This window comes from Pleurodeles waltl, chromosome 2_2, assembly GCF_031143425.1.
Source record: "Pleurodeles waltl isolate 20211129_DDA chromosome 2_2, aPleWal1.hap1.20221129, whole genome shotgun sequence".
Lineage (NCBI taxonomy): Eukaryota > Metazoa > Chordata > Amphibia > Caudata > Salamandridae > Pleurodeles > Pleurodeles waltl.
In genome coordinates, this window is record NC_090439.1 from 1027027848 (window position 1) to 1027055821 (window position 27974).

The 27974-nt window shown below is 44.4% G+C and overlaps 1 protein-coding gene across 1 annotated transcript in view; it reads right to left on the reverse strand.

Moving 5' to 3' along the window:
- TMEM71 (transmembrane protein 71) overlaps positions 1-27974 on the reverse strand; it is a 160771-nt gene that overhangs the window by 105353 nt on the left and 27444 nt on the right. Inside the window, exon 3 of the mRNA XM_069220774.1 lies at positions 789-855. Coding sequence (XP_069076875.1) covers positions 789-855 — 67 coding nt within the window. The remainder of the gene's footprint in view (positions 1-788; positions 856-27974) is intronic.

Below are 27974 nucleotides of genomic sequence, written 5' to 3' on the forward strand. Positions count from 1 at the left end.
TTGCCTTCTTTAAGGTCTTGATAACTGCAATCGTGGAAGCAACCAATTAATACACAACATTGCGTCCCGTGCAATTAGAAATGGGTGCCCCTTTCGTGTCCCCCTTACTGCGATTCAGAATGGATCCCAAAACCCATTTTATGAGTCAGAAGGCTTTTCAGACCTGCTAAATGTGGTTAGAAAAAGAAAAGAAAAAACATTTTGAGCCGTAAACCCTGTGAATTTGCAAATCACAGAAGCCCTGCCAAGTGTCACGCATCTCGCTTTAGAATAACACATTTTCGGTAATTTTCCTGCATTACCGCAATGCCTGAAATTGTCACGCAGATCCTGAAGTGCGTAAAACCTTGTTCCAGAGTACAAATGGAGGTATAGGATTCTTAATATATTGCGATATTTTTATAGTTCCCTCGTCGTCATGCTTGCAAGAAAGTGTCAATCATTGTCGTTGAAATGTCACTCATAATTACACTGAAATTATGAAAATGTCATACTTGGCCATCTGAAGCCTTGACAGCTATGTCACAGGGTTTGCAGTAGCAAAATGACGTTGTACAGCTGCCCTAATTTTACACAGTTTGGTGTTCATACAAGGAGCTCTCCATTTAGCTAGCCCTAGCCATTGGTGCAATGTTACGCCCCTTTCACATGAGATGTTTTTTAAAAGTTAATAAAGAGAAAAACCCTAGGAGGGAAGTTGTTCTAATCCCTAGGTCCTGAAGGCTGGAACAATATCTCAGAACATGCAGAAACCAACTACCGACCACATGCATTTCTGAATTATTTACCTTAAAAAGGAATACTCAAAAATGTTGGTGTTTAGATCCACAGTGGGTGTACTTCTAACTGAAGAATCTGTTGGAAACCAAAAAAACAGAAATTAAGGAATAAACAGGACAAGCAACACCTAAAGTAGGTTCCTGGGGTAAAAGTATCATGACAGTCAGTACTCAGGGGCTGAAAGAGAACCAGCCTTCACCTGTGGGTGTGCACCACTCATTTAAAGCACTTCTGCTTCACACTTTCCTTAACTTGAATTGTATTGATTTTTTTCTACTACAGACACACACAATAACCCAAAAAACATTCTTCAAAGGTGCCCAAAGACCTAGGCCATTAATCATGATACGGTGCAAAAACGTAGTCATTGTACTCCCATTACACATTTTCTAGTAGCTCTAAAAGCACATGGTTTGTGCTGCAATCATGCATGGTTAAAGTGGCAATGGTGCCTGCCTGGTACACTGTATTGTGACAGAGGCATTTTACTTTGTTGGCGATATTGAGCATATCACATAAACACATTTGAATACGCAATATGTTAATCTATTCGCATTAAAAGCTGTAAAGAGTATTTTAATTAATCGAATACTGAGTAATTTATCGAAATACCACTGGCAACGAACAAAATACACGATGAAGTCCAGTAGTTGCTAACAACAAGCACTGCTCATGATACATTAAATCAAGAACAAAATATTTAATGCTGACAAAGTCAAAATAACACAGATACGACTATTTCTTTGCCCCAGAAGTTTGTGGTTAGATGTGCGATTGTGTCTTAAAGCAGCCTCCCTTCCAGCATCATCGACATGAGCCGCAGAAGGCTTTCTAGCAGAAAGCAGCGCCCTGAGAACGGTAAGAGGAACACGCTGAACGCTCTGCGACAAGGGGAGCTGGTGCACACACTCACACGCAACTACAGGTGTCGCTACGAGCCCCACATTTATTGTACAGCTACCCCTGAGGAAGATGTACAAGAACATACAAGAAATACTGTCTGAGTGCACACCAACTTCAGCGCATGACTCTATTTGTATAAAGAGTTCACGAAAAGAAGGTTGCACTTGCTTTATAAAACATATCTTCAAGGCCTACAGACTTGATGTCCAAATCACTTTGCTTGAATAAAATTAGTTGGTCTGCATGCCAGACTGAACGTTGGCTCAGTTTTTATCTCCAGCAAAAATAACCATTGGTAACACCAATAGTTTAGGTTTGTAAGTGAAAACACCTGGACGCCTCTGTCCATGCAACCAGCTGTCCATCTGCCCATGCTCCCACTCTTTCATAATCCACGTAGCCAGTCACTTATCCTCGCGCTCAGGCAACTACTCAGGTACCCATTGGCTTAGTCTTGGATTCACCCATTCGCCCTCCCTCTATACCCCACTGACAAACCAACCAATGAAGAGTCAGAGGCAATACCGGTTAGTTTTACAGCTGGTGTGTGAGGGGGGTTTCCAGTTGTGTGTCCCCTCTAGTCTACTCACATTTATCGGCATAACCCTGACTGTTACATAACACTCTTGTAAGATGCAATTCTATAACTTAATTTAACCTCATTTAAGTTAGCTTGTTTTTAACTCTGCAGATATGTAGTATTTATCTGTGTAACCTGAAACCTCTAAATATGTAACCTGTAATTATTAGGTAAGTTGTAGATACGAAACTCTCGTCATGGGTAACTGTAGTATCTATACTTTTTGTCTCCTACTACCCTGTTACTTTTAAACTCTCTTGTAACGTTCTTTGCTCTATTGTAACTTCTCTAAATATGTCATCTGTAATTATTAAGTACGCTGTAACTAAGTACCTCTCGTCATGAGTAACCATAGTAGCTTTAGGTTTTGTCTCCTACTACCCTGTTACTCTTTATCTCTCTTGTAACCTTCTTTGTTCCATAGTAAAGCGCCCTGACACCCCTGGGTAATGCCCGCGCCATATAAAATCACATAAGTAAATAAATACATAGTCTTTGAGAGGAGTGGGAGTGTGTTTAGTAATCAGGCTGATGTACTTTTCCACCCTAAGGGCTTTTGCATTAGCAGCACCCTGGGTGCTTTCATCAAGGCCGTGGCTGGAACTGGGCTAGTCTGACTCTTGAAGCAACACCGCAGCAACCATGAGGAGTCAAAGTCCTCTTCCTCTGCTTCTGAGCTCCGAGTCTGATCCCCCCAACGGGGCTGCCCAAAGATTAGGAGGGGGGCTAATGGCCCAGGCTAGCTATTCATCTACTTTCAAGAGCCTTCGCCCAGTGACCGCTGGCAGGCTGCCCCCACCTACCAACCCACCCCAGGGTGGGTCACTGACGTCACTTCATGTGCACTGCTGCCAAGAAGCCTCATTTGGTCCCCAGAAACACAGCCCCAGCCCCAGACTCCCAGCTTCCGCTTTGGTGCTCTGCCGCTGGCCTCACAGGAGCAGCTCCACTGCAGTTTCTAGCAGCTCCTCTGCCTGGCTATGGTCGGCCCTAGTGGACCTAATGAGAACCATCCAAGCTCCCCTGCATGCGCACAACCATAGTGCGCATGTGCAACAAAGTACCCCTCAGTCACAGGGTGCGTGGGCAGTGCAATGAGCTTCATGGGAGCAAATGGTTTGAAACCAAAAGTGAGCACTATACTGCATGTGTCGTACAGCGGGCACCCACGCATGCATCGAAGAGAGCCATACTTATGCCCCAGGAAAACCAGCATACAGCGAGGTGGACAAACCCAGCATCGCCTCACGGTATGGTGGGGTGGAGGCTATGGACAAAGCCCGGCAGTGGTCAAAATAATATATACATGATCCCTTCCGGACAGGGAGCATACAACAGGGGATCAGACATTTGTTTATTTACTATAACATGCACCTCCCACCAGCACCCTCTATATTTCATCACATCTTTGCACTTGGACGCCGCAGGATGCCACATCAAGTCATGCTTTGTCGTAGCAGCCGCTGCTGCTAGCTCACGCAGCATGAACCCACTGCTGATGTGTTTCAGCACCACCGGGCTACTGGGTACTAATTGTGATAACTGAAGTCTTTTATATTTTGTGACCCTCTCCTTACTATTCGACCAAAACTGAGAACCAAGTACACTCCTTTACCGTATGCCCCTTAGGGCACTGAGGCAGAGCAGCCCAAGGCTTACTCTGGAGATGGTGTGAGTTCTAAACTCAGAACACACACAGTTACACTTAATACATTATGGTCAACCAATACCTTTACTGTTAGAAAATAAGTATGAGACATACATTTGCACATGCACACTTAGAAAAACAGGCATCTCCAGGCTCCCTGAATTAGAGATCTTTGTAACAAGGTTTCTCAGTAGTCACCATGTAAAAACCCATCCTATTGTTTTTGTCAGAGAAGCTGCATTGTAAAATTACTCTTATTGCATTTGTCAGAGAATTAACATGTAAAACCACTTCTTACTATAGTTGTCAAAAAGGTCACAATGTACAACTACGTACTGCTCTATTTCTGGAAGTTCACAATGAAACTCCCTACTGTGTTTGTCACAGGGTTAAACCATGTAACACCACAACCTAAAGTATCTAACCTGGCGTTTGCATTTTATAAGCAATGAAGATACTTTATTGATGGACTAGCACAAGGTCTGCCCACACAAATGGTAATAAAGATGACAAGCAAAGGGGTGGAGCCAAAGCCCTGCCAAATTCAGCCAGAAGATTCCAAGGCTTATTCAAGAAGGTTTTGCATATTAGAAACTTAAAACTCTGCAGGGCACAGAACAACAATTACTAGAACAATGCAACCGGGGATTTTACTTGTTTGAACACAAAACATAAAATTACAAATGTGTCCAATGAAAAAGTCACTCTCTACAACCCTGTAAACCTACACGTCTCTACATGATGGTGTTCCATATCTGGACACAAATAATTAGAGGCATGTACTATTCCCATAGATTGTCTGACTGGTTCTTACATCTGCCAGATACCAATTAGGTGGTGTTTCCTTAGTATGGATGGCAACGCTGTTCAACTCTGAGCCATGATAGTTCATTAGCATTCATAGCTAAATTCCAATACTTCAAAGCAACAACCCAGTTCAGCCAACACTCGTGCTGTACAAACTAAAATCCGAAAATCTGAAACTTGTCCTAATAAGACATAAAATACTATACTCAAATCGTTCATCAGTGCCTATGATGAATTTGTTTTGAAGCATGGAATACTACTATTTCTTCACAAGGTGTGTAGAGTACACAGACTTCACATAGTTAAGGGTCAGATATTTTGTACCTTGCATGTTTTTACCCAAGACATGATGTGGTTAATAATGACTGTTAGACCTAACAGCCTTAGTGTGGCCTTCCCCCAAACTTTTTGCCTGTTCTCCTCACATTTTTGCTGATTTCTTTTTGTTGGTCTTAGGACTCTGAGCACTTTACCACTGCTGACCAGTGCTGATGTACATGTGCTATCTCCATAAAACATGGTTTGATTGGTACATGCTGAATTGGCATATTTAATTTACTTATAAGTCCATAGTCTTATGTGTCCTTGGCATGTGAATGAAATGCTACTAGTGGGCCTGCATCATTGATTGTGCCATCCCTTTAAGTAGCACTTTAAAATATGTCCCAGGCCTGCCATTGCAGCCTGAATGCAGTGTTATACTGCCAAGTGGACTTGGCATTTAAAACCCCCTGCCAAGCCTTAAATGTCCCTAGGGTGATTACATACAATGCACCCTAAGGTAGGCTCCAGGTAGCCCATCGGGCATGGTGCTATGTAGAGACAGGCTATACATATAATGTTAAGTTTTACATGTGCTGGTAGAGCTAAATTCTCAGATTTATTTTTTCACTAATGTGAGACCTACCCTTCTCATAGGATAACATTGGGGATTCCTTATTACATTTAATAAGTTGTAATTCCTGATTGAAAAAGGAATACACCTGTAATTTTTAGTACCTATGGAAATGTAATGACAAATCATCTTGAATAGTAAAGTTAGATTTATTTTTACAACTTTTAAAAAGTTGGCATTTTCCTGCTTTTGGCCTTGTGTGGCTGCTGCCTGTCTCCAATACACATCTGAGGAGGGGGGCAGCTGGACTTGAGTAGTCCCAATAGATAGCCACACACATAGGAAGCTTAGGTGTCACTGATAGGCTTTCAACATCTGATGGGCCATCCTGGGCAGGATGGGAGGGAGGGACTGACACTTACACCTAAATAAGCAGTGTCCTGTTCCAAGAAAAAGGGTTGCATAACCCCTGTAGTCTGGAGCCAGGGCAGCAAGGGAGAACCTCTACGCACTTCAAAGCCCTTCTTTGAAGTCTCCCCCTTCAAAAGCTCCACTGGTATAAAGAGTGGACTTCTGACCCTACCAACTCAGTACACTTCTTTATCTGTTGATACTCTGCCAGGAAGAAGAACTGATGTGCTGCTACAAGGACTGTTACTCTGCTGGACTACTGCTCCAGAAGAACTGCTTTCTTGCTGTCCTGACCTGCTGCCCTTCTTGCCTGGGTGAGAAGGATTGGACCCACAACTCTTGAACCCAGAACCAGAGTGACTACAAGGACTTGTTGGCTTGCCTCATGTTCTTCTGAAGTCTCAAGGACACAAAAGACTTTCAAATCATCATCTCCAGCACTTGGACTATGCTTGCTGCAAGTTTTGCCCTGCCAAGTGGTGCCACTCCAGTCCTAGGCCCATGGAAGCGGGTATAAAGTGCTGCTCCTGCCCAGAATCCAAGCATCGACGCCATTGCGGCGCTTGGAACTGGTGCATCACCATTGACGCTGATATATTGCTGCTGCTGCGAGGATCAAGGACACTGCATCGCTGTCGATGCTGGCACACTTCTGCTGCTGTGAGGATCAGGAATACCGCATTGTAGAATCTGCGATGCATCACCTCCATTCCCAATGCATCTCCGACTCTGCACGGCTCACAGCCGACGCATCGCCTACCTCTTTGGGATCGACGACAGTGCATCACCTCCTTTGCTTCTCGCCTCTTGCTCTTGACATCAACGCTTCTCAGAACCGATATACTGTTTTGGCTTGCCAAGACTGGTCCCTGTATCCGACGGCCTGACTTTTCAGATTTTGACCCGATTTGGCACGACCAGATAGTGCTTCGTGCTTCTAAGCACTACAACTAAGTTTATTCTTTAAAAATTCATATCTTGACTTCTACTTATTGGATTTTTGTCGGCTTGGTCTTGTTTTGTTCATTAAGTTAGTCTCTATTGTTATAACCAGGTGTGGTGCTTTCACTGTTTTACTGTTTGAAGTGCTGCACAAATACCTAGCACATTGCCTCTTAGGTTAAGCCTGACTGCTCTGTGTCAAGCTACCAGGGATGAGCACTGGTTAATTTAAGGTGTGTCTAACTTAGCCTGACTAGATTGTGGTTCCTGCTTGGACAGATTGTATGCCTCTGCCAACCAGAAACCCAATTTCTAACAATGACCGTAAGAGGGAACAACTTGTTTTGTCCTTCCCTCACTCAGGGACACCAGGACACCTCTAGCTAAATACCAAAGTTATTCTTAATTTCCTAATTGGACATGAAGGAGAACAGCAATCAAGTGCATTACTCTATAGTATTACATTCCACGTTTCTCACTATTTCTTACACTTGGAAGAAATAGAACATGCATCAGAGTCTGGAGCAATGCTCAACAATGTTACATTCCATACCTTTTCCTATACTTTGAATGGAACATGTATTTTGAATTTGCTTAGAAATGAATGTCACTATCCATTTGTCAAAGTGGTTTGAGGTCCATCTGTAAACAGGATGGATCCTAAATATGGAACCATTCAAGTCACATCATGTAGTGTAGGTCATCTCTGAAATGTGTGATCATGCAATCATTGTTTAGCTAGTATGCAGCATATTAACACCTTCAGTGAGAATTCAGATGTACACATTTATCTCAAAAACCCAAACCATTCTGCCAGGCCCTGACGAGACTTGGTTACACTGCCAGTCATGGTGCTTATGGAGTCCATCATCATATTTTTCAAGAGAAGCTGCTCAACACATATGGGAAATTGATATAAATTGCACTCAGGGAGCACAATGGAGAAATACAGTTAATCTTATCATTAGAGGATAGGGTGCTGAATGAACCAATAACAAAAAAGGTAATCTCACTGATATACAGGAAGATCATGAATGATTCCTCAGATGAAATGGACCAACTCAGAGACAGGGAGTGAAAGAAGGTTTACAGGCCCCACGAGCGATGGCAATACAAGCAGGGTTTCACCTGATACAGCTGAGGCTGCTGCATAGATCCTATTCTTCTAGGGCCATGGTACACAAGATGGGGTGGACCTGCACTGACAGATGTTGCGGGTGTGATAAGTGGGGGATTTCATGCACACAATCTGGTACAGTGGCGGTATCCAGTGCTACTGTGCAGAGGTGAGCGATAGACTACTTGCAGCAACAGGGAGAAAAATAACGAGATTGGCCGAAGCACTGATACTCAACATATGGGGCGACAATAGTACACCTAAATACACCAAGCTCCTCCTAGAGGTGGGGCTTATTGTAGCAAAAAAAAAAAAAAATAGAAAGGAGTTAGGAGTGCCTGAGCCACCAGACATTAAAACATGGATGTAAGACATGGGCTGTTGCATGTTGGCGGAGGAACAAGTTTACAAGGGGGTGGTTGCCCCCCAAAAAATGGAAGGAGGTCCGATGAAAAATATGTAAAATGGCATTGACTCTGTGGTATAATTGTTTCCTGACACGTAGTGGAATACCTATGGCTGTCTATGTTGGCTGTTGTAAAATCAATCAAAATAATATTTAAAAAATCTTACCATCATTTCGCTGTAAGCGTTTTTGCCATCTGCATGCTTTCTTCTATAGAAAGGCTCACTTTCATAATACACACTATTTACATAGTGCATGAATCTGTCAGATATATATTTCGGTAATTTGCTTTAGATACAATTGGGATGTATACTTGTCATATGACAAACTAACCCTGAAAAGTGGGTCTGATATGCATCAAGCCCCTATGAGTTTTATAGACCTTGACATATGTTAACAAGGTCTGCATATTTGTTTTAACCTGTATTTATGCACTTGGGTACACTCACTTAATGTGGGTGTGCATAAAAATTGGTATGTTTGTTTTAGCAAAAGTTCTTGCTTTGTTTGCATCGAATCTGCAGAATAATGGACTTATTTTTGTGCGTTCAAATTGCCCCTACCTTCTGCTCCGTACTGCTCATGATAGGAAATGTTCCACTTCTAAACTGCTCAGTGTTAGGAGGGAAAACCTTTCCTGCAGAATGGACTTGTTCGAGCTCCAGTTCTGCACTAAGAATGCTTTGAATGTAACATTCACTGGTGCTTCTGATGCTTTCAGTTAAAGGAAAGAATGGTCAAATGTTGCTCCTTGCGCTACCTGGGGCTCTGGGTGAAAGTTGACCCTCGCCAGCTCTACAGAGGTATTATGGAAACAACCATATATAAGCTCCTGTCAACTGGGAAAGGAGAGAAAAAGACCTATTGCTGGGGACATACTAGCCACTTGGGCACTATTAGGCCTGCATGAGGCATGTGGGGGTACTAACTGGCTCAGCAACAAGACAGCACAATAAGGTAATACTGCAAGACAAATAGGGAGATTTAAGACTAAGGGTTTGATTTAGATATTGGCGGTCATGTTACTCCGTCACAACAGTGATGGAGATTCCATCCGCCGAAATCTAAATCCCATAGGACATTTTGGGATTCAGATTTCGGTGGACCAGATATCCATCACCACTGTGATGGAGTAACCTGTCTGCCAATATCTAAATCAGGCCCTAAAGACATCCTGGATTTAGACCCAACCACGTTACCGAAACTGCTCTCTTTGCTGCCACAGGCGACATCCACTGCATACTGGACAGAGAAGATATAGCAGGCCTTATCCTCCTGGACCTCTCTGCAGTGTTTGGTATAGTCTCCCATCTCATTCTCATCCAATGCCTGCACAACATTGGGATAAAGCTGGATCTACCCCTTTCTGACTGCCAGGACCCCGTCAGTCATCCTGGCACTCTTGACCTTAGAGGCCCTAAGTCCATTAAAAATCCTTCCTGAGCTGGACCCTCTTCAATGTTTACATGATCCCCCTAACCAGCATCATGGTCTTCGGGTCTCACTACATCAGTGTCCTCTACTATTCTGATGACAAGCAACTTATCCTCTCTCCCATAGACAAGACATCCAGCACATGGAACAAGTTCACAACACGCATGACCAAAATCACTGATTGGATGAAGTCCAACAGTCTGATGCTTAACACTGATAAGACCAAAGTTATGGTCCTTGGGTAGAGTTCTTCACCATGAGACTCCACCTGGAGGCTGATGACCTAGGACCGATTACCACCCCCCCTCCCCCCCCATTACCCACGCCAAGAGCCTTGGGATCGTCATCGACTGAAAATGCTAAGGAAGATTTTTAAGTGACTCCCAACCAACACCCAGAAAACCATCACACATGCTGTGATCAACAGCATACTAGACTATGGAGACATCCTCTACTCTCGAACCAACAAACAACTCACCAGCAGGCTGCTGACCATTCAGAACTCAGCAGCAGGAATTACTCTCAACTTCCCATTCCAACACACATCTCTCCTCACCAAAAAGAGCTACTCTAGCTCTACATTCACAAATGAGCACAATTCAAACTCCTCTTGCACACTTAAAATAAGCTCTGTTTTTCTAACCTGGTGTAGATTACTTTTGGTGAGGTGTTTTCACTGTTTTACTGTATTAAGTGTTGCACAAATACTTTACACATTGCCTCTTAAGTTACCAAGTTACCAGAGAGTGAACACTGGTGAATTTAGGGAGTGTATTGTGTCTTACCCTGACTAGGATTGTAGTCCTGACTTGGCCAGGGTGCATAACTCTCCCAACTAGAGACCCAATTTCTAACAACTTGTTTTATACCTGCAGTAGGACACCCTCCAGTGGTAGAGTGTGCTTTCAAAATCTACATAACGTAACATAACACAACATAACACACTTGAGCCAGTATTTTATACTTCACTTGACATTGCACGGACTCTGCACCATTGGCAGCTGGTGCTCCTTGAAAGTGAAGAAACTTAAACCTTGGCTTGAGTTCCCATGAGTGAGCCTGACGTCTTCTCAGAAGGTTCAGGGGGTTTCCTCACACTCACTTGCACTCAGTCTTATTCTCTCATGCATTCTTCCTCAGCATTATTCATTCACATTCCCTTATTCTCATTCACACTTGCACTTTCACTCACTTTGACTCACTCAGTTTCACTCAGTCTCCTTGACTCACAGTCTCACTCATTCTCACTCTGACCCACTCAGTCGCACTCATTCTCACTCAGTTTCATTCATTATCACTCAATCTCACTCTGACTCAGTTTCACTTTGACTCACTCATTGTGACTCACTCAGTCTCACTCTGACTCACTCAGTCTTACTCAGTCCCACTCAGTTTTACTCATTCTGATTCACACATTCTCACTCTGACTCACAGTCTCACTCATTCTCAATCAGTCCATCTCATTCCCACTCATTCTGACTCACTCAGTCTTACTAAGTCCCATTCTGAGTCACTCCAGCTCACTCAGTCACACTGACTCCCATAGTCTTACTAAGTCAATCTCTCTCAATCTAATTCAATCTCAGTCAGTACAGCCTATTCTCAATCAATCACACCGACTCACAACGCTCACTCATTCTCATTCTGTTCCACTTATTCTTACTTGTTAACACTCATTCTCACTCAGTTACACTCATTTTCACTCAGTCTCATTCAGACTCACCTAGCCTCACTCAGTCTCCATCTGACTCAGTTTGACTCAGTCAGTCTCACTGATTCTCACTCATTCCGATTCACTCAATCTTACTCCGGCCACTCAGTCTCACGCTGTCTCATTCGGACACACTTGGGGGGTGATTCTAAGTCTGGCGGGCGGCGGAGGCCGCCCGCCAGACTTCCCCCCTCCAGAATACCGCACCGCGGTCGGAAGACCGCTGCGGCTATTCTGTGTTTTACACTGGGCTGGCGGGCGACCGCCAAAAGGCCGCCCGCCAGCCCAGTGTAAAACTACCTTCCCACGAGGACGCCGGCTCAGAATTGAGCCGGCGGAGTGGGAAGGTGCGACGGGTGCAGTTGCACCCGTCGCGAATTTCAGTGTCTGCAAAGCAGACACTGAAATTCTTTTTGGGGCCCTCTTACGGGGGCCCCTGCAGTGCCCATGCCATTGGCCCCCAGGGGCCCCGCAACACCCCATACCGCCATCCTGTTCCTGGCGGGAGAACCGCCAGGAACAGGATGGCGGTATGGGGTGTCAGAATCCTCCATGGCGGCGCAGCTTGCTGCGCCGCCATGGAGGATTCATTTGGGCAGCGGAAAACCGGCAGGAGACCGCCGGTTTTCCACTTCTGACCGCGGCCGAACCGCCGCGGTCAGAAAGCCCAGTGGGGCACCGCCAGCCTGTTGCCGGTGCCCCCGTCATTTTAGCCCTGGCGGTCTTGGACCGCCAGGGTTAGAATGACCCCCTTGGTCTCCTCTGTGTCACTCAGTCTTACTCAATATCACTCACTCACTTAATCTCAGTGTCTCTTATTCTCACTTAATCTCACTCAATGTCATTCATTCTCAGCCAGTACCACTTATTCTCACTTAATCACTGTGACTCAACTAGTCCCACTTTTTCACACGCAGGTCCAGATTTAAAAGCAGCCTGCACCGCCGAAATGTCACTTATTTTGGCGCATCAGCGGCGCAGGCTGCTGACCCATATCTGAAAAGTCATGCAAAGGCACTTTGGGGGTCATTCCTACCCTGGCGGTCCGAGACTGCCAGGGTAGGGGACGGAGGAAGCACCGCCAACAGGCTGGCGGTGCTTCTGGGGCTATTCTGACCGCGGCGGTTTCCTGCCGGCTTCCCGCTGCCCCTGTGAATCCTCCACGGCGGCGCTGCAAGCAGCGCCGCCATGGGGATTCCGACCCCCTTCCCGCCAGCCTGGTTCTGGCGGTTTTCACCGCCAGAACCTGGCTGGCGGGAACGGGTGTCGTGGGGCCCCTGGGGGCCCCTGCAGTGCCCATGCCACTGGCATGGGCACTGCAGGGGCCCCCTAAAAGGGCCCCACATTGATTTTCAGTGTCTGCTTGGCAGACACTGAAAATCGCGACGGGTGCAACTGCACCCGTCGCACACCAGCAACTCCGCCGGCTCCATTCGGAGCCGGCTTCCTCGTTGCTGGTGCTTTCCCGCTGGGCGGGCGGGCGGCCTTTTGGCAGTCGCCCGCCAGCCCAGCGGGAAAGTCAGAATGACCGCCGCGGTCTTTTGACCGCGGTACGGTCTTCTGGCGGTTCCCGCCAGGCGGGCGGCGACCGCCGCCCGCCAAGGTAGGAATGACCACCTTTGTGTGGCTTTACATGGCTTTATAGATATGGAGTAATGCAACGCAGTGCAAGCAGCTGTTTTGCCTTACTTTGCGTCAGGGAGGCATTTCCATGGCTGTTGGGTGGGTGTTGCCATGCAACGTCCATGGATTTTGACACAATCCCAGATTTACAAGGCTTTGTAAACCTGGGAATGTGTCAAAACCCTATGCCACCCCAGGGGGTAGCGTAGAAGTGACGCAACAGGGAGAAATATATTATTTCTCCCAGTTCTTTCCTCTTTCTATGTTTGCTGCATTCTGCAGTACATATAGAAAGAGAAAAACTCCTATTGGGATTGTTTCTGTGCAGGAAGGAGCACCTTCCTGCACAAAAACAATCATCCCTGCAACGCAGTCACCCGTGCACCATAGTGCAAGGGTGCCTGCGTTAGCGCACGGCAGCAATTTGTGCGCCAGCACATGGGAAAAGGACAAGAATGCGCCAGATCTCGTAGATTCGCAGGGGTGCATTCCTGTCCTTTTGTTTTGATGAAGGGCAACGCCGCAAGAAGGCTTGCGCTGCTGTGCTCCGCCAAAACATTGCAAATCTGGCCCTCAGTTCGTCTCATTCTCACTCAATCTCACTTGAGCTCAACTTGTCTCAATCAGTCTCAATCAAGTCTTTATTGTCACTCACTCTGACTCACGTTGGCTCAGCCAGTCTCAGTGATTGTCACTCCCACTCAGTTTCACTCAGACTTTGACTCACACACAGCTCACTGGCAATTCTCCCACACTCTCCAACATTCAGTCTCACTCATACTCACTCTTCTTGTCACTCACTCGTTCACTGACTCTCTCTCTCTCTCTCACACACACACACACACACACACACACACACACATTGGCATGCTCACACCATACACACAATCTCGGTCACAAACTCTTTCAATAATCAGTACACCACATGTAAACACTTTTTTTTGGGGCTCACCTTGCTGTCTGAACAGGTCCTATTTGGGTTCCCGCTCCTTCCTGCTACTACCTGCGCTGGCCCGTGAAACCTTGGGCCTGCACAGTCGCAGATACCAGGTTTCCGTCTCTCTGTGTCGGACTGGGAGAGGGTAGGGAGACAAGGTGATTGGCATGCAGCCACAAACACTGGAGGCGTATGCCTGCAGCCCTAGTGGCTGCCTTTAGCTGTGATCCTTCATTACGTCACAGACAGAGAGACACAGAGGTGCACCGTGACCGGAGGCAGGGCTAAAATGTCACCAGCCCTAGACAATGTCTCTGATGGATGGTGCGGGCGCCTTAATGCGCCTGCGCCAACCAACAGGCAGTTTCACTACTTGCTTCAGGCTGAACCCGAAGTAGGTCGACAGTTATTTTTATTATACCAAGAGTGAATGATAGGTTTGTATTCACTCTTGTATAATAAAAACGGGGGTAGCCCTGGAGCCCTTAAAGGAGAGCCGCCTCTGGAGTCTGCACACAACATGCTCTCTACCTGTAACTTCACTTCCTAACCCCCAGAAACAGTTTAAATAAAGTGCATTCTATATAGAGATGCTAAATAAATACAAATTAATTAGGACAATGGCCAGACAGAAAATATTACAGAAAATCTAGCACCTAGCCTGTAAAACGTATAAAAATATCTTTGTTCACATTCTGCCACCAAGCTTTTTCGGCTAGCACCTTCTATATTTCTATGGTTTTGTATTCGTAGCTTTCCCTTTAACTGACTTACATAAAACATACATTCTTCTTTGAACTTATATGTCTGGCGGGATATACACTTGGATGATATTTAATGTGTCAGGTTATATTGCTTACCCCTTACCCTGCTAAGCTTCCCTTGGCCAGCAGAGGTGTGTGCCTAAAGGGAGTAACTTGGTTATCAAATTGCAGTGCAAATGTATTGCAGCCCCTGGGGCACCAGTGATAAACAACAGTACCTTCACAGGATACTTTCCAGTAACTTTTAAATGCTCCAGGTCCCCAAGAAAAGGCCTCCCCTCATTCAACAGGATAAGAATTGTATATCCAGGACATAAAGCAGATTAAAGTAATCCACTAAGCAGTACCTAGACTTCAAGGGGGAATCAGACAGGGCTCCCTCATCCCAGGTATTGTTTGCTGTTATTTTTTTGCTTTGGCTGTGCAGACATTTACAGCACTAACGGAGTGCAAATGAGTAGCGACAAACAATAGAGGGTTTACAAAATAAGAAATATCCAAATATCTTCTTATGTTTCTTGCACTACTTTCATTGAGAAATTCAATGCAGTTTTCGTCGGAATATGTAAACTTATCACCTTGGTTATAGCAGGTGAGGTTTTGGCTCCCAGGTTCACTTTACATTATAAAACCTTTGCATAGAGTCAGGTTAATCTAATTGCTCTTGCTCTTTGGGACACAGCAAGAATGTTTCTTCTCCGAGCACTTGCACCTCTGCCAAAGCACAATTTCTGACTAATCACTTGCTTTTCTGCAAAGAACCCTTAGAATTATGGGCAGAGCCCATTACTCCATCGTGCAGAGGAGACCTTCCTTGGTCCTGGTTCAGGCCTGTCGTTGGTGTTCTATGTAAATACACACAAGTCAGCAGTTGCCATCTTTAAGCTGCCCCCTCTCCCAGGAAGCATTGACTACGTACCATTCCATCATGGCTTCCAGTCTTTATTCAACATTAGGTTTTGACTGTCTCATTGTGACTGCTAGTTAGTCGTATTTATCCTGTATGAGGAATCTGTTGTAATCAATGATGGATGCTCGTAGGTTATAAAAGAGGTAGGTTTATTAGCTTAGTGGTAGGTTACAGATAAAGCCCCACCAGGAGCAGCATCCTGCCGCTCAGCCCTTCTCACTCCAACTGTCCACTCATCCAAGCACAAACACTGTCAACATTCCAACCATACAATGACCTCACTCACTGGCTGAGCATCAGGGAACATTAAGGTAGTGGGGAGAATGCATAAGATAGAAAGAGGCCACAACACATCTCCCCCTTATGAAAACAATTAAATATTCAACAGAACGGAAAACGGCAAAACACCCCATCAACCATCCTTCAAAATTGAGTAACACCCCATCGAAATAAACAGAACAGGTTAACAAACACTCTGCAATAAATAGAAAAGGTTTACAAACACTCTCTCTGCATAACTTCAATACTCCAATGGGATGTAAGATGGTAAAATACAGTTAATCAATATGTTCCACAAATTTACAATACAAGTGTACAAATAACACAAACCTTCCCCGCTCACGCAACAGAGAACACTAACTACCTACACATCATGCACACTATAACAGGACCAGCCTGTTGCCTTCCACAACTCAACACTCAACAGGACTAGAGTTTCTTCCACCTCTACTGCACTGGGGTGTAACAACGTACCCCCTTCGCCATTCACTTAAACAGAACCAGGGTCTCACCTACGCTCCACTGCATTGGGGTGTAAACATATACCCCCATCACCATTCACTTAAACAGAACCAGGGTTTCACCTACCCTCTACTGCATTCGGATGTAACTACTTACCCCCTTAATATTGGGCCTAAACCACTGCTCCCACATCCTTAACCCCATAGTAAGGCTTGACACATATCACTGGGGCGTACTCCCCTTGACATGGGGCTTAACACACTGCTCCCACATCCTTAACCCCATATGAATGATTGACACATATCACTGGGGTGTACCCCCTTACCATTGGGCTTAACACACTGCCCCCACATCCTTAACCCCATAGGAAGGATTGACGCATATCACTGGGATGTACTCCCCTTATCATTGGGCTTAACACACTGCCCCCAAATCCTTAACCTCATTGGAAGGATTGAGACATCACTGGGGTGTACCCCCCCTTAACATTGAGCTTAACATACTGTCCTCACATCCTTAACCCCATAGGAAGGATTGACACATATCACTGGGGTGTACCCCCCTAACGTTGGGCTTAACACACTGCCTCCACATCCTTAACCCCTTAGGAAGGATGGTCAAAAACACAATACCAAATATGGATCAAAATATTAATATCACAACATAAAAAGTCACTCTGCACGTGACTCTAGCATCCAACCTCAAATAATATGTCTCTAAAATCAAGCTTGGCTTTAAAACTTCAGGCCAATATACACACGCAGAATATGGTAAGCAAAATTTCATGTTAAAATAGCATTAGGGTGCACCTCCCATGCGTAACATACATACCACGACTCAACAACTTTAAAACATGTCAGTAACAGCATAACATTTCTCAATTCAATACGGCATTAAAAATTAATTTCAGCAGCGGCAAGCATTGTCAGCATTAACATAACATTACTCAATTCAACTAAATGCATCTTTAAAATAGAGGATAGCAGTATTGAAAAATACACTCAAGCAATGTATGGCATTGAGTACATGACAGTATATCTAAAGTTCAATTATTCTGTGGAAAATATTCAAATACTCCACGCCGGTGAGCGACTTTTCACCCGAATACATTGCCACTGTACATTTTATTCCATTTAAATGCATGCACAGTTCTTTATCCTCATACGAAAAATTGGCTCACATGTTCTCCACTGCACAAGAGCTGTTCCCATGTGCCAGGTCGGCGCTGTAGTCTTCCTCTCAGAAAGCTTCTTGGAAACAGATCAGGTACCCAATGATCTCTCTTGTAGAAAAGGGAGCGGGGAAACTCAGCAACCCAGGCAACAGGTAGACAGTAACTGTTATTCACAATGTGTGCCCTTAAGCACAGCGCTTCAAGTGGCTGCTGTTGTTCCTCCAACTGACTTTCCACTAGCTTGTCAAATGTTCAGTGCCAAGAGGGACTCATAATTTTGAAGGGCAGTTGATGGGGATGTTTTGCCTTTTTCTGTTCTGTTGAATATTTCATTGTTTTTATAAGTGGGGAAATGTGTTGTAGCCTCTGAATTTGTGGAATGTATTGATTAACTGTGTTTTAGTATCTTACATCCCATTGAAGTATGGAAGTTAAGCAGAAAGTGTTTATTAACCTGTTCTGTTTATTTCGATGGGGTGGTATTCATAATTTTGAAGGATGGTTGATGGAGGTGTTTTTACTGTTCTCCGTTATGTTGAATATTTCATTGTTTTCATAAGGGGGAAATGTGTTGTGGCCTCTTCTATCTTATGCATTCTCCCCACTACCTTAATGTTCCCTGATGCTCAGCCAGTGAGTGAGGTCATTGTATGGTTGGAATGTTGACAGTGTTTGTGCTTGGATGAGTGGACACTTGGAGTGAGAAGGGCTGAGCGGCAGAATGCTGCTCCTGGTGGGGCTTTATCTGTAACCTACAACTAAGCTAATAAGCCTACCTCTTTTATAACCTACGAGCATCCATCGTTGATTACAACAGAATCCTACATGTGCTGCCTGCATGCCTGTGTTTCTTTAATCCTCTATCTTCCTGCATGCTACAATCCTACAAGCTTCACCATTAAAAATCCAGTCTTTAAAAATCCAGTTATTATAGATCCACTTTTGTTCTTTCTATTTCTATTGGCTCCAGGGTTGTAGTCACCTACAGCCTTGAAACCTTCGCTTCAGTGATTCCAGTTTCTAAATGTTTTAAGTTTTACTGTTTTCTTTTACATTATGTAATTATATTTACTTCATTTGGATGGCTTGGAGCTAGTTCTAAACTTTTTCTATAGTTGATGTATTCTCTTCTAGTCAATGAATATAAATTTTAGTTATTATTTTAGTGTGAATATGGCTTAATATTGAGAACAAAATATGTGCTGTTAATATAATTTTTGTGTCTATCACTAAATCTACATTAACCACCATATCCTCGACCATGCCCTTACGTAGAGCTGGACCACACAGCCATATTTGCTCACATATATCAGAGCTGGTGTATGACTGAATACACATTGTGAATCTTCCCCATTTTATTCCAGTTAAAAGTCCTGGCATTGGCAGTCATAAAACCACCCTCATCTTTGCATAGGTAAAAGAAGTAACCCCGCTTTCCCCTTAACTGGCCTGAACTACAATTTTTTATGTAATTCTGCCAACCGATCTTCTGCTGCAGCTCTGTCACATGAGCCATAAACTGGGTCCTCTCATACCACTTGTCTCTTCTATGTGTGTCTATCATCCTTACCTACATAGAGTTCTGCAACATCCCACTTAATAATGCATCTGCAGTGCCAATTCAGCACAGTGTGACTCCTCAAACTGATCACCAGTCACTGCTGAGTTGACTCTCCTCAGCATTCCAGCTGCCTCTGTGATGTCATCATAGCAGATTTCTAAGCGTTGGCAGAAACAGTGGCATATTTTTATGCCACAAATCACCTTTTTAGGTTTCACCTACAGACAATTTTAGCTGTCTCGCGAAAGCCAATGTCATCACACAACGTATGCCACACAATACACAAAATATTCTCTCTCTCTATATATATATATATATGTATATATATATATACATATATATATATATATAGTTTGGTTCTGAATTTACTCATACAAAACCATAGAAATTCAGCAGTTATAGTTGGAGTTCTTTCAAGTAACTATAATTCGCCCCCTAAGGTAACTGTAACTCGGGCCCTTGCCATGCACAGTTTTCTTATCAATAATTTTATTGCAAATGCTGCAGTGATAATATCAAAGATGCCATACAAGATCTCATCATTGATATATTATGTGGAATAATTAGCTGTGCATGGCGAAGGCACAAGTTATAGTTACCTTAGTGCCCAAGCTATAGTTACTTGAAAGAAGTCTAACTGTTGAATTTCTATGGTTTTGTATGAGTAAATTCAGAACTTAACTATAACGTCCCTGTAACCATTGTTTTTTTCAGTGAATTTCTATGTTTTTTTAACATAAAGTGATTTTTATTACCCTACGTTATTCCAACCCAAGATGCGCATGCCCTTCGGACGTGCGCGGCAGGGGTTGGTAGCAGGACCTGGCCTGCCACCAGGCCTTGCAGCCAAGCCCTTTTAACCACCCAACCCCCTGCCAAGCACAGCCTTTGGCCTGTCTCTGTGAGTGGGTGCGTAAGTGGCTGAGTGGGTCTGAAAGTGGGTGTGTGAGTCTATGAGTGGGTCTGAGTGGGTGCTTGAGTTTCTGAGTGGGTATGTGAGTGGGCGTATGAGTTCTGAGCGCATGTAAGAGTGAATGTATAAGTGTATGAATGAGGCAGTCTATTTTTTCCAATTTTTTTTCACATTTGTGAATATTTTGCGACAATTCGTGAAAATTTACAAACATTCCTGAATTCCACGCATGGTGATGCAAAATTATTTTAAACCCGTAATTTGACCCCTAAAACACATCTATATCACACCCCGAGGGACAGGGTACCTTCTCCCTGACCCCTAATGCCACTTTCAATGAGGATTTCTACCCCAGGGGACCGTGCCCCGTGAAATAAAATGTCGGCTGCAACTTTCTTCTTAGGTTGCGGTCTGCCAATTACAGTGCTTCTTTTCACATGGCATTCAGGAAAATTCACGTATTTTCGCAATTTATTCACAAAATATATATATATGTACACATACAGACTCACTAACCCAGAAAGGGGATTTTTAGCAGCTCTTTTTGGACATTGGCCACTGTGGTTCACTAACCCAGAAAGAGGCTTTTTAGCAGCTCTTTTTGGACATTGGCCACTGTGGTTCTGTTGGGTTTAGGCACTGGCTAATTAGACTATCCAGTGATGGTACCAAAACATGGAATTTTGAGGATGTGAACACTCTAAAAAAGTAGTCGTGGTGGAGGTGGAGTGGGTGGGGATTTGTAAATTCATTTTTTTCCCCAAGTTCCAGTGGCTTTAGGGGTGCTACTGGGAGGCTCACTTTCTATTTGGCACTCCCACTCATATTATATATATTTTAATATATATTTTTATTATATTATTGTATATTCTTCCATAATATTTTTCTGACATGGCTGTTGGGCATGCCTGAACAGTAAAATGAAAAAAAGCAAAAAAGGCTGCCGGTGCATAATGACACCTGCCTGAGTGCGTGTCAAGACACATTCATGCATATGTGACATCCCACATCAGTGGCCATCTAAGAATTAATTTTCTTACCAAATACATAGGCTTGTTCTCTTCAGCCCCCCAAACATGATTGAGACTCAGAGACAGTGCACCATTAGCCTTCTGTTAGTAACAGTGTCACGTTACCTCTAGAAACTGGTGGCACTCAGAATACCTCTAAGGTTCCAGACAGAGGTCCAAACCATCAAGGATCCTACAGCTGTTACATTCTACCTGGCTAGAGTGAGGAGCGAACACCAGACCTGCCAACTGCAACAAAGAAAGCACCATGTGAAAAGGGCATGGGGCCCTTGAGGGGGCGAGGATGTTGTACCGAGAAGTACATAAGAGGTACTTTTGCCCCTGTCCTACCTCCAAACCTCCTCGATCCCCCAAAAAGTTTGCTGAGTCTGGTGCCCATGTTCTGATGTGTTTTCACATCCCTTAATGGACATCAGCAGTTTCTAGCCTCCAGATGCAAGTTGAAAATCGACTGTTTGCAGTGGTCTTCAGCTTGTTTTCCCTGCCACAATGTGATATTTACTCCTCACTGGGTGACCATGTGAAGGGAACCTATATTGTACGTCACAAAGTGGCACCGTGTGAGTTGGCAGGTCTGAAACACAGTGATGTAGTGCCTTCTAGCTGGGTGAGAGCTTGGCATCCATTTAACTCAAGCTATCCCAATCAGGACCAAGGTCAGCAGTCTTGGGAGAAGCACATCTGCTAGTGGCTGGCTTGGAGCCTTGTGAATTCGGTGCCCATAGTAAGTAAGTGACGAGCACTACTGCGAGTGAAAGTTCTCATTGCAATGAACTAAAACACCTATTTAAGTGTCATAGTGTAAGACTAAAACGTTTTGAAATGTGGGTCACCAATTTATGCATGAAATCTGCTAGGGGCGATTAAGTTACTGCAAGTTTACAAATGAAGCAGTTGGAGATCTGGCGTGGGAGGTCGTGAGCGAAGGTCACAGTAGACAATCAGGTGATGCCTATGTGTAGCTTAACTAGAGCACACCAAAAATCTAGAACTGTGCAAACCTTTGTATGGCCATTCAATGATTCACCATGCCAGCAAATCAAAATGTCACCACCCTCTGGTTCCTCAGCATGAAATAGTCTAAAGTGGAGTGTGAGTGTTGTGAGGACCCTTTTAGTACCGAGGTTTGGCACCCCTGTCTTAGCTTACTTTCACAGCTTGTCATGTATTTACATTTATATATGTTTTTATTTACGTATTAACAAAACTGCTTTTAGCTGTGGCTTTTACATATTTTATCTGCCGCTTTGTTCTAGGAAGGCAAGGATCATTCTATAAATTTAATCAGCCTTTGCACTACATATAATCTGTACTTTTGTCCAAGGCTGTTACATTCAGTAAATGATATGCTAACTTGTATTGCCAGTCCAGGAGCCAGCTTCTGTCTCTGAGACACAGCATTACATCAGAACTGTGTTCCCAATGAGACGTGGGTCATTATATTGAGCTACACATTGGCCCAAGGTGGGTATAGGGAGTTCTGGTCATGACCATCCTGGGATGCGTACTACACGACAGACAGCTTTGCTGCTGCTGACTTCTCAGCTTCCTAAGAAGATTGCCATCTACACAACAGTCAGACCTCTGCTATTCTATCCAGGTATGGGGTCGGGGCTAATGCCTTAGATCAGGTAAGGCAGAGAGTTACAACCACTATGCTCTCAGATGTAGACATAGGGTTAGGTAAGGACCTCTAGTACAACCAGAACCACACAAAATGGTGGGGTTGTTTATCTTCTTCACTTCAATAGTGATGTTGCTTACATTGCTTTGTTTCTTCTGCCAAAATATCGCAGCACATGCTTTTTATACCAGAAAGCGACTGCTTAAATAAATGCTCTTATAATCTATTTTGCATTGTGTGTCTCACCTTGGCATGTGTGGGTAACTGAACGAAAGGGGTATGATCTGTTTCCATGACTTCCCTGAGGAGTCTGAGTGTCCAGTTGCCACAAATCAGGTTTGGAGGTTTGGTTGAGGAACTGGGAGCTAGCCAGGAGTTAGGCTGACAGCTGCTAACAGTGTGGGTTGCATTCAATCGCCTTTAATCGGCGGTGCTACCGCCCTAACCATGCAGTCCTCTTACCAAAGTAGGGACCGCATAACATGAGTAGAACATGCTGCCACCTAAGTATTTGTGTAGAGGATTCTATTCTGTTAATACTACAGCTGGCACCAGAAGGTGACATCAGCTGTTTATGCATTGCTGCATACTCATTTGCTGGTAGCACTCTACAGGAAATATAGTGTGGAGTGTTTATTATGGCTATAACAATTTTAATGACTTCAGACATGAAAGCAGCAGCGAATTATAGTGACACTAGGCAAGATGGAACCTATGCTGCTTGACACTCGTAGAGCCAAGGGATCAGGTATCCCCCTTCTCACAGAAGCCCAATGTTCCAGGAAACATGTTGTGTATGCATCAAACATTAGTTGAAATGTACAAAAGCTGCTATGTGGGTACAAGTACCCTGTTTACAGATCGGAATGGAGGCGTTCAAGTTGCAGTTACAAAATGTATAGGATTATATACAGTTGGTAGTTGCAACTTTCACAATGGATTAGAAATATGGCTAAAAGATACCAAGTGTGGACGAGGTGTATTTGCATGTTGTGATCTATTGTGCACAAATTGCAAATATTCACTAACAGACGTTTACAATGGCCTGAACGATGCTGTAGATTTTTACTAATTGCCAATGTGGATACATATGTGGCAGCAGTTTATTGCAGATCAGTTACCTGTTCCCTCTTTCCACATAAGGCATCTTTGCCGACCATCTGGAGCTGTGGCATTATAACCATGCAGTGGCCATGCTTTTCCCAGCAATGACAACACTAGTTCACTTTCCCTGTTCGTATGTTTTCTCCCTCTTGTCAATAGATTTGCTTTTAATGGCATATTCTTGTTTCTAGGGCTGCCCTGCAGGTAGGCATTAACTTACTTTGCTTCCTTTTTAGTGTTGGCAAGGCATGCCTCCCCTCAAACAAATGCATTAGGGGTTAAGAGGTATTGCACAGCAAACACTGTGTGATGCAGGCTAGAGGAGTGGACACTAAATAGGTGTAATTTGCCAAGTATACACTGACAGAGCGAATAGGTATGGCTTTTAATGGTTTATACTAGCACACGCGGACAATCGGACATTTTTTAACAAATAGGTGGCTCTTACTATAAACGCAATATTTAAGGATGTTCACAGCGTGACCTAAATATCATTTACAATAACATTGTTTCACTAGTAATAGATTTTCCATTATTAACACCAAAGGGGTGATGCATTTGTAAACAATATAAGAACACAATACTTTATAGGTGATATTTAGGCCACAATGTTCCGGTCCCACACCGAGTAGGGAGCTTGAAGTGCCCGCTTGTAAACATAGTCATTCAGCTGCGCACCAGAGAGAACATTGTCTGCTTTAGACTTCTGTGTCTTACTCTGCACATAGTCATTCAACTGTTAGGGAGCAATCGGACCTTCCCTGTTCTTTTATATGTGATGGGTCTTCTCTTCTGTGCAGAACTTCAAGAAAGAAGCTAGACCCTGCCGGAGCCCATCTTCTCCATGGGGCTTTAATAGAAAGTACTGAGTTGCCCTCATCTGCAGAACTTAGACAAGGCAGCCTGTTAAAGTATAAGGAAGAATAGTGAGTTTGCCCAGGTGGGGGTAACCGAGAATCCCACCCGTCCATCTATCAAAATTAATTTGGTATAAATATCTCAATTAGGGACCAGGGGGAAATAGGGGAAGAGAAAACGCCAGTGATAGTGGTTAGAAAAAGGAACTAGATATCGGTTCAAGGCAATCACAGAACCACTGCTCGAAACTCTGCGGAAGACATCAGCGTAGACAAATCCCTATTATTTCAAGATAAATGCCATACACACCTCTTAGTGGTCAATAATAAACTTACCCCATCTTCGGTGTGGGTGACCAATGATGAGCTCTGCGTCCAGCCGGGACCGAGGACCAAAGCCCCAGGACACCAAAAGAGGATAACCAAGTTTAAGGCAGTCACAAGCAGGTAAGATCATTTGTCCATAAGATAGAATTTATAAGTGAGGTCAATGGAAAACAAGAGGGAACTGACAAGGGCACCCACAATGATGGCTGCCATTGACAAACTAAGATGCGGCAAAGAAGCCAAAACAATGAGGAATGTCGCCAGAGACATAAGCAAGTGCAGGAGGAGATTTTATATTGCCATTTCCTTCATTGCCCAGGAAGCTCCACCCTAGATCCAGGAAGTGATATCCTTTAAGTCTAACTTTAACTTCAAATCCTTTTATGCAGGGACCATATCTCGACTGTTTTACCTCCAATACCCCAGGATTTCTGCATAACCCTCCCCTTAAAGGTCCTGCCCTCTCCCCAGTTCTTTAATTTAAAAAAAAGGTCAAATGGGTCCAATTAATATCCAGACTGAATGAATCTATCCTACACTTCATAGAACACAAAATCTAGTAAATTCACTTACAAATAATTTATGCAACAAATGGTTATTGTGATAATCTGACATGTATCTACGCGGACCAACACTGGATAAGTTTAATTAAAGTCAATCACACAGTGATATGTAAATTGACAATTGTTAGAAATGGGGTCTTCGGGTGACAGTCAGGTTACCCCCTGTTCAAGCAAGGACCCTCACTCTAGTCAGGGTAAAAGAGAATCACCCTCAGCTAACCCCTGCTTACCCCCTAGGTAGCTTGGCAGAGCAGTAGGCTTAACTTCAGAGCGCTAGGTGTAAAGTATTTGTACCAACACACACAGTAACTTCATGAAAACACTACAAAATGACACAACACCGGTTTAGAAAAATTGGAAATATTTATCTAAACAAAACAAGACCAAAACGACAAAAATCCGACATACACAAGTCAAGTTTTGAATTTTTAAAGATTAAACTCAAAAATAGCGCTTAGAAACAAACATGCTTCAATGAGATGGTAACACGGCGTCGTGACGGAGTCGTTCCCAACAAGCCGACACCAGCGGCGCCTGACACGGAGTCGTGTAGACCCCCAAGTACAGTACCTTTGGTGAAGAGTGAGAACAAGCCGATGCGCGAAGTTGGGAATCGCGGCGTCTGTGCGAAACGTTGAATCCGTGCACTTCGAGCGGCGTCGGTCACGACGTGGTGCGGCGACTTCCACGGAGTCGCGGACTTCAGCGGGGCTGCTGCGGCATCGGGCCTGCGAAGAGCGTCGCGTTCCAGCGAAGGTCACGGCGTCAGGTGCAGGCGGCGTTACCGGATTCAGCAGCGGCGTCGGTCCGAAGTCGTCCGAAGTCGATTTCCTTGGATTCCACCAGCTTTCCTTTCAAGGGCCCAGGGACTGGATAGGGTACCACTTGTCGGGGCAGGAGTCTCTCCAGAGACTCCAGGTGCTGGCAGAGAGAAGTCTTTGCTGTCCCTAAGACTTCAAACAACAGGAGGCAAGCTCTAATTCAAGCCCTTGGAGATTTCTTCACAAGATGGAAGGCACACAAAGTCCAGTCTTTGCCCTCTTACTCTGGCAGAAGCAGCACTGCAGGAAAGCTCCACAAAGCACAGTCACAGGCAAGGCAGCACTTCTTCCTCAGCTATCAGCTCTTCTCCAGGCAGAGGTTCCTCTTGGTTCCAGAAGTGTTTCTAAAGTCTGTAGATTTGGGTGCCCTTCTTATACCCATTTTAGTCTTTGAAGTCACCTTTCTTCAAAGGGGACTCACACCTACTTGTGAAATCCTGCCTTGCCCAGGCAAGGCATCAGACACACAGCAGGGGGTTAGAGCCGGCATTGTCAGAGGTAGGCACAGTCCTTTCAGATGAGAGTGACCACTCTACCCCTCCCTCCTAGCAGAGATGGCTAATCAGGAAATGCAGGTTACACCCCATCTCCCTTTGTGTCACTGTCTGGTGTGAGGTGAAAAACAACCCAACTGTCAAACTGACCCAGACAGGGAATCCACAAACACGGCAGAGTCACAGAATGGTTTAAGCAAGAAAATGCCCACTTGCTAAAAGTGGCATTTTCAAACGCACGATCTCAAAATCAACTTTACTAAAAGATGTATTTTTAAATTGTAGGTTCAGGGACCCCAAACTCCACATGTCCATCTACTCTCTAGGGGAATCTACACTTTAATCATATTTAAAGGTAGCCCCCATGTTATCCTATGAGAGAGACAGGCCTTGCAACAGTGAAAAACGAAATTGGCAGTATTTCACCGTCAGGACATATAAACCACATTACTATATGTCCCACCTTATCCATACACTGCACCCTGCCCTTGGGGCTACCTAGGGCCTACCTTAGGGGTGCCTTACATGTAATAAAAGGGAAGGTTTAGGCCTGGCAAGTGGGTACACTTGCCAAGTCGAATTTACAGTGTACAAATACACTTACAGACACTGCAGTGGCAGGTCTGAGACATGAATACAGGGTTACTTGTGTGGGTGGCACAACCAGTGCTGCAGGCCCACTAGTAACATTTGATTTACAGGCCCTGGGCACCTCTAGTGCACTTTACTAGGGACTTACCAGTAAAACAAATATGCCAATCATGGAGAACCAATTACGTACAATTTACACGGAGAGCATATGCACTTTAGCACTGGTTAGCAGTGGGAAAGTGCTCAGAGTTCAAAAGCCAACAGCGACAGCTCAGAAAAAATAGGAGGCAAAAAGATTCAGGATGACCCTCCATAAGCAAAAGTCCAACAACAATCAAAGTGTCAAGTACTACTCCCCATGATGT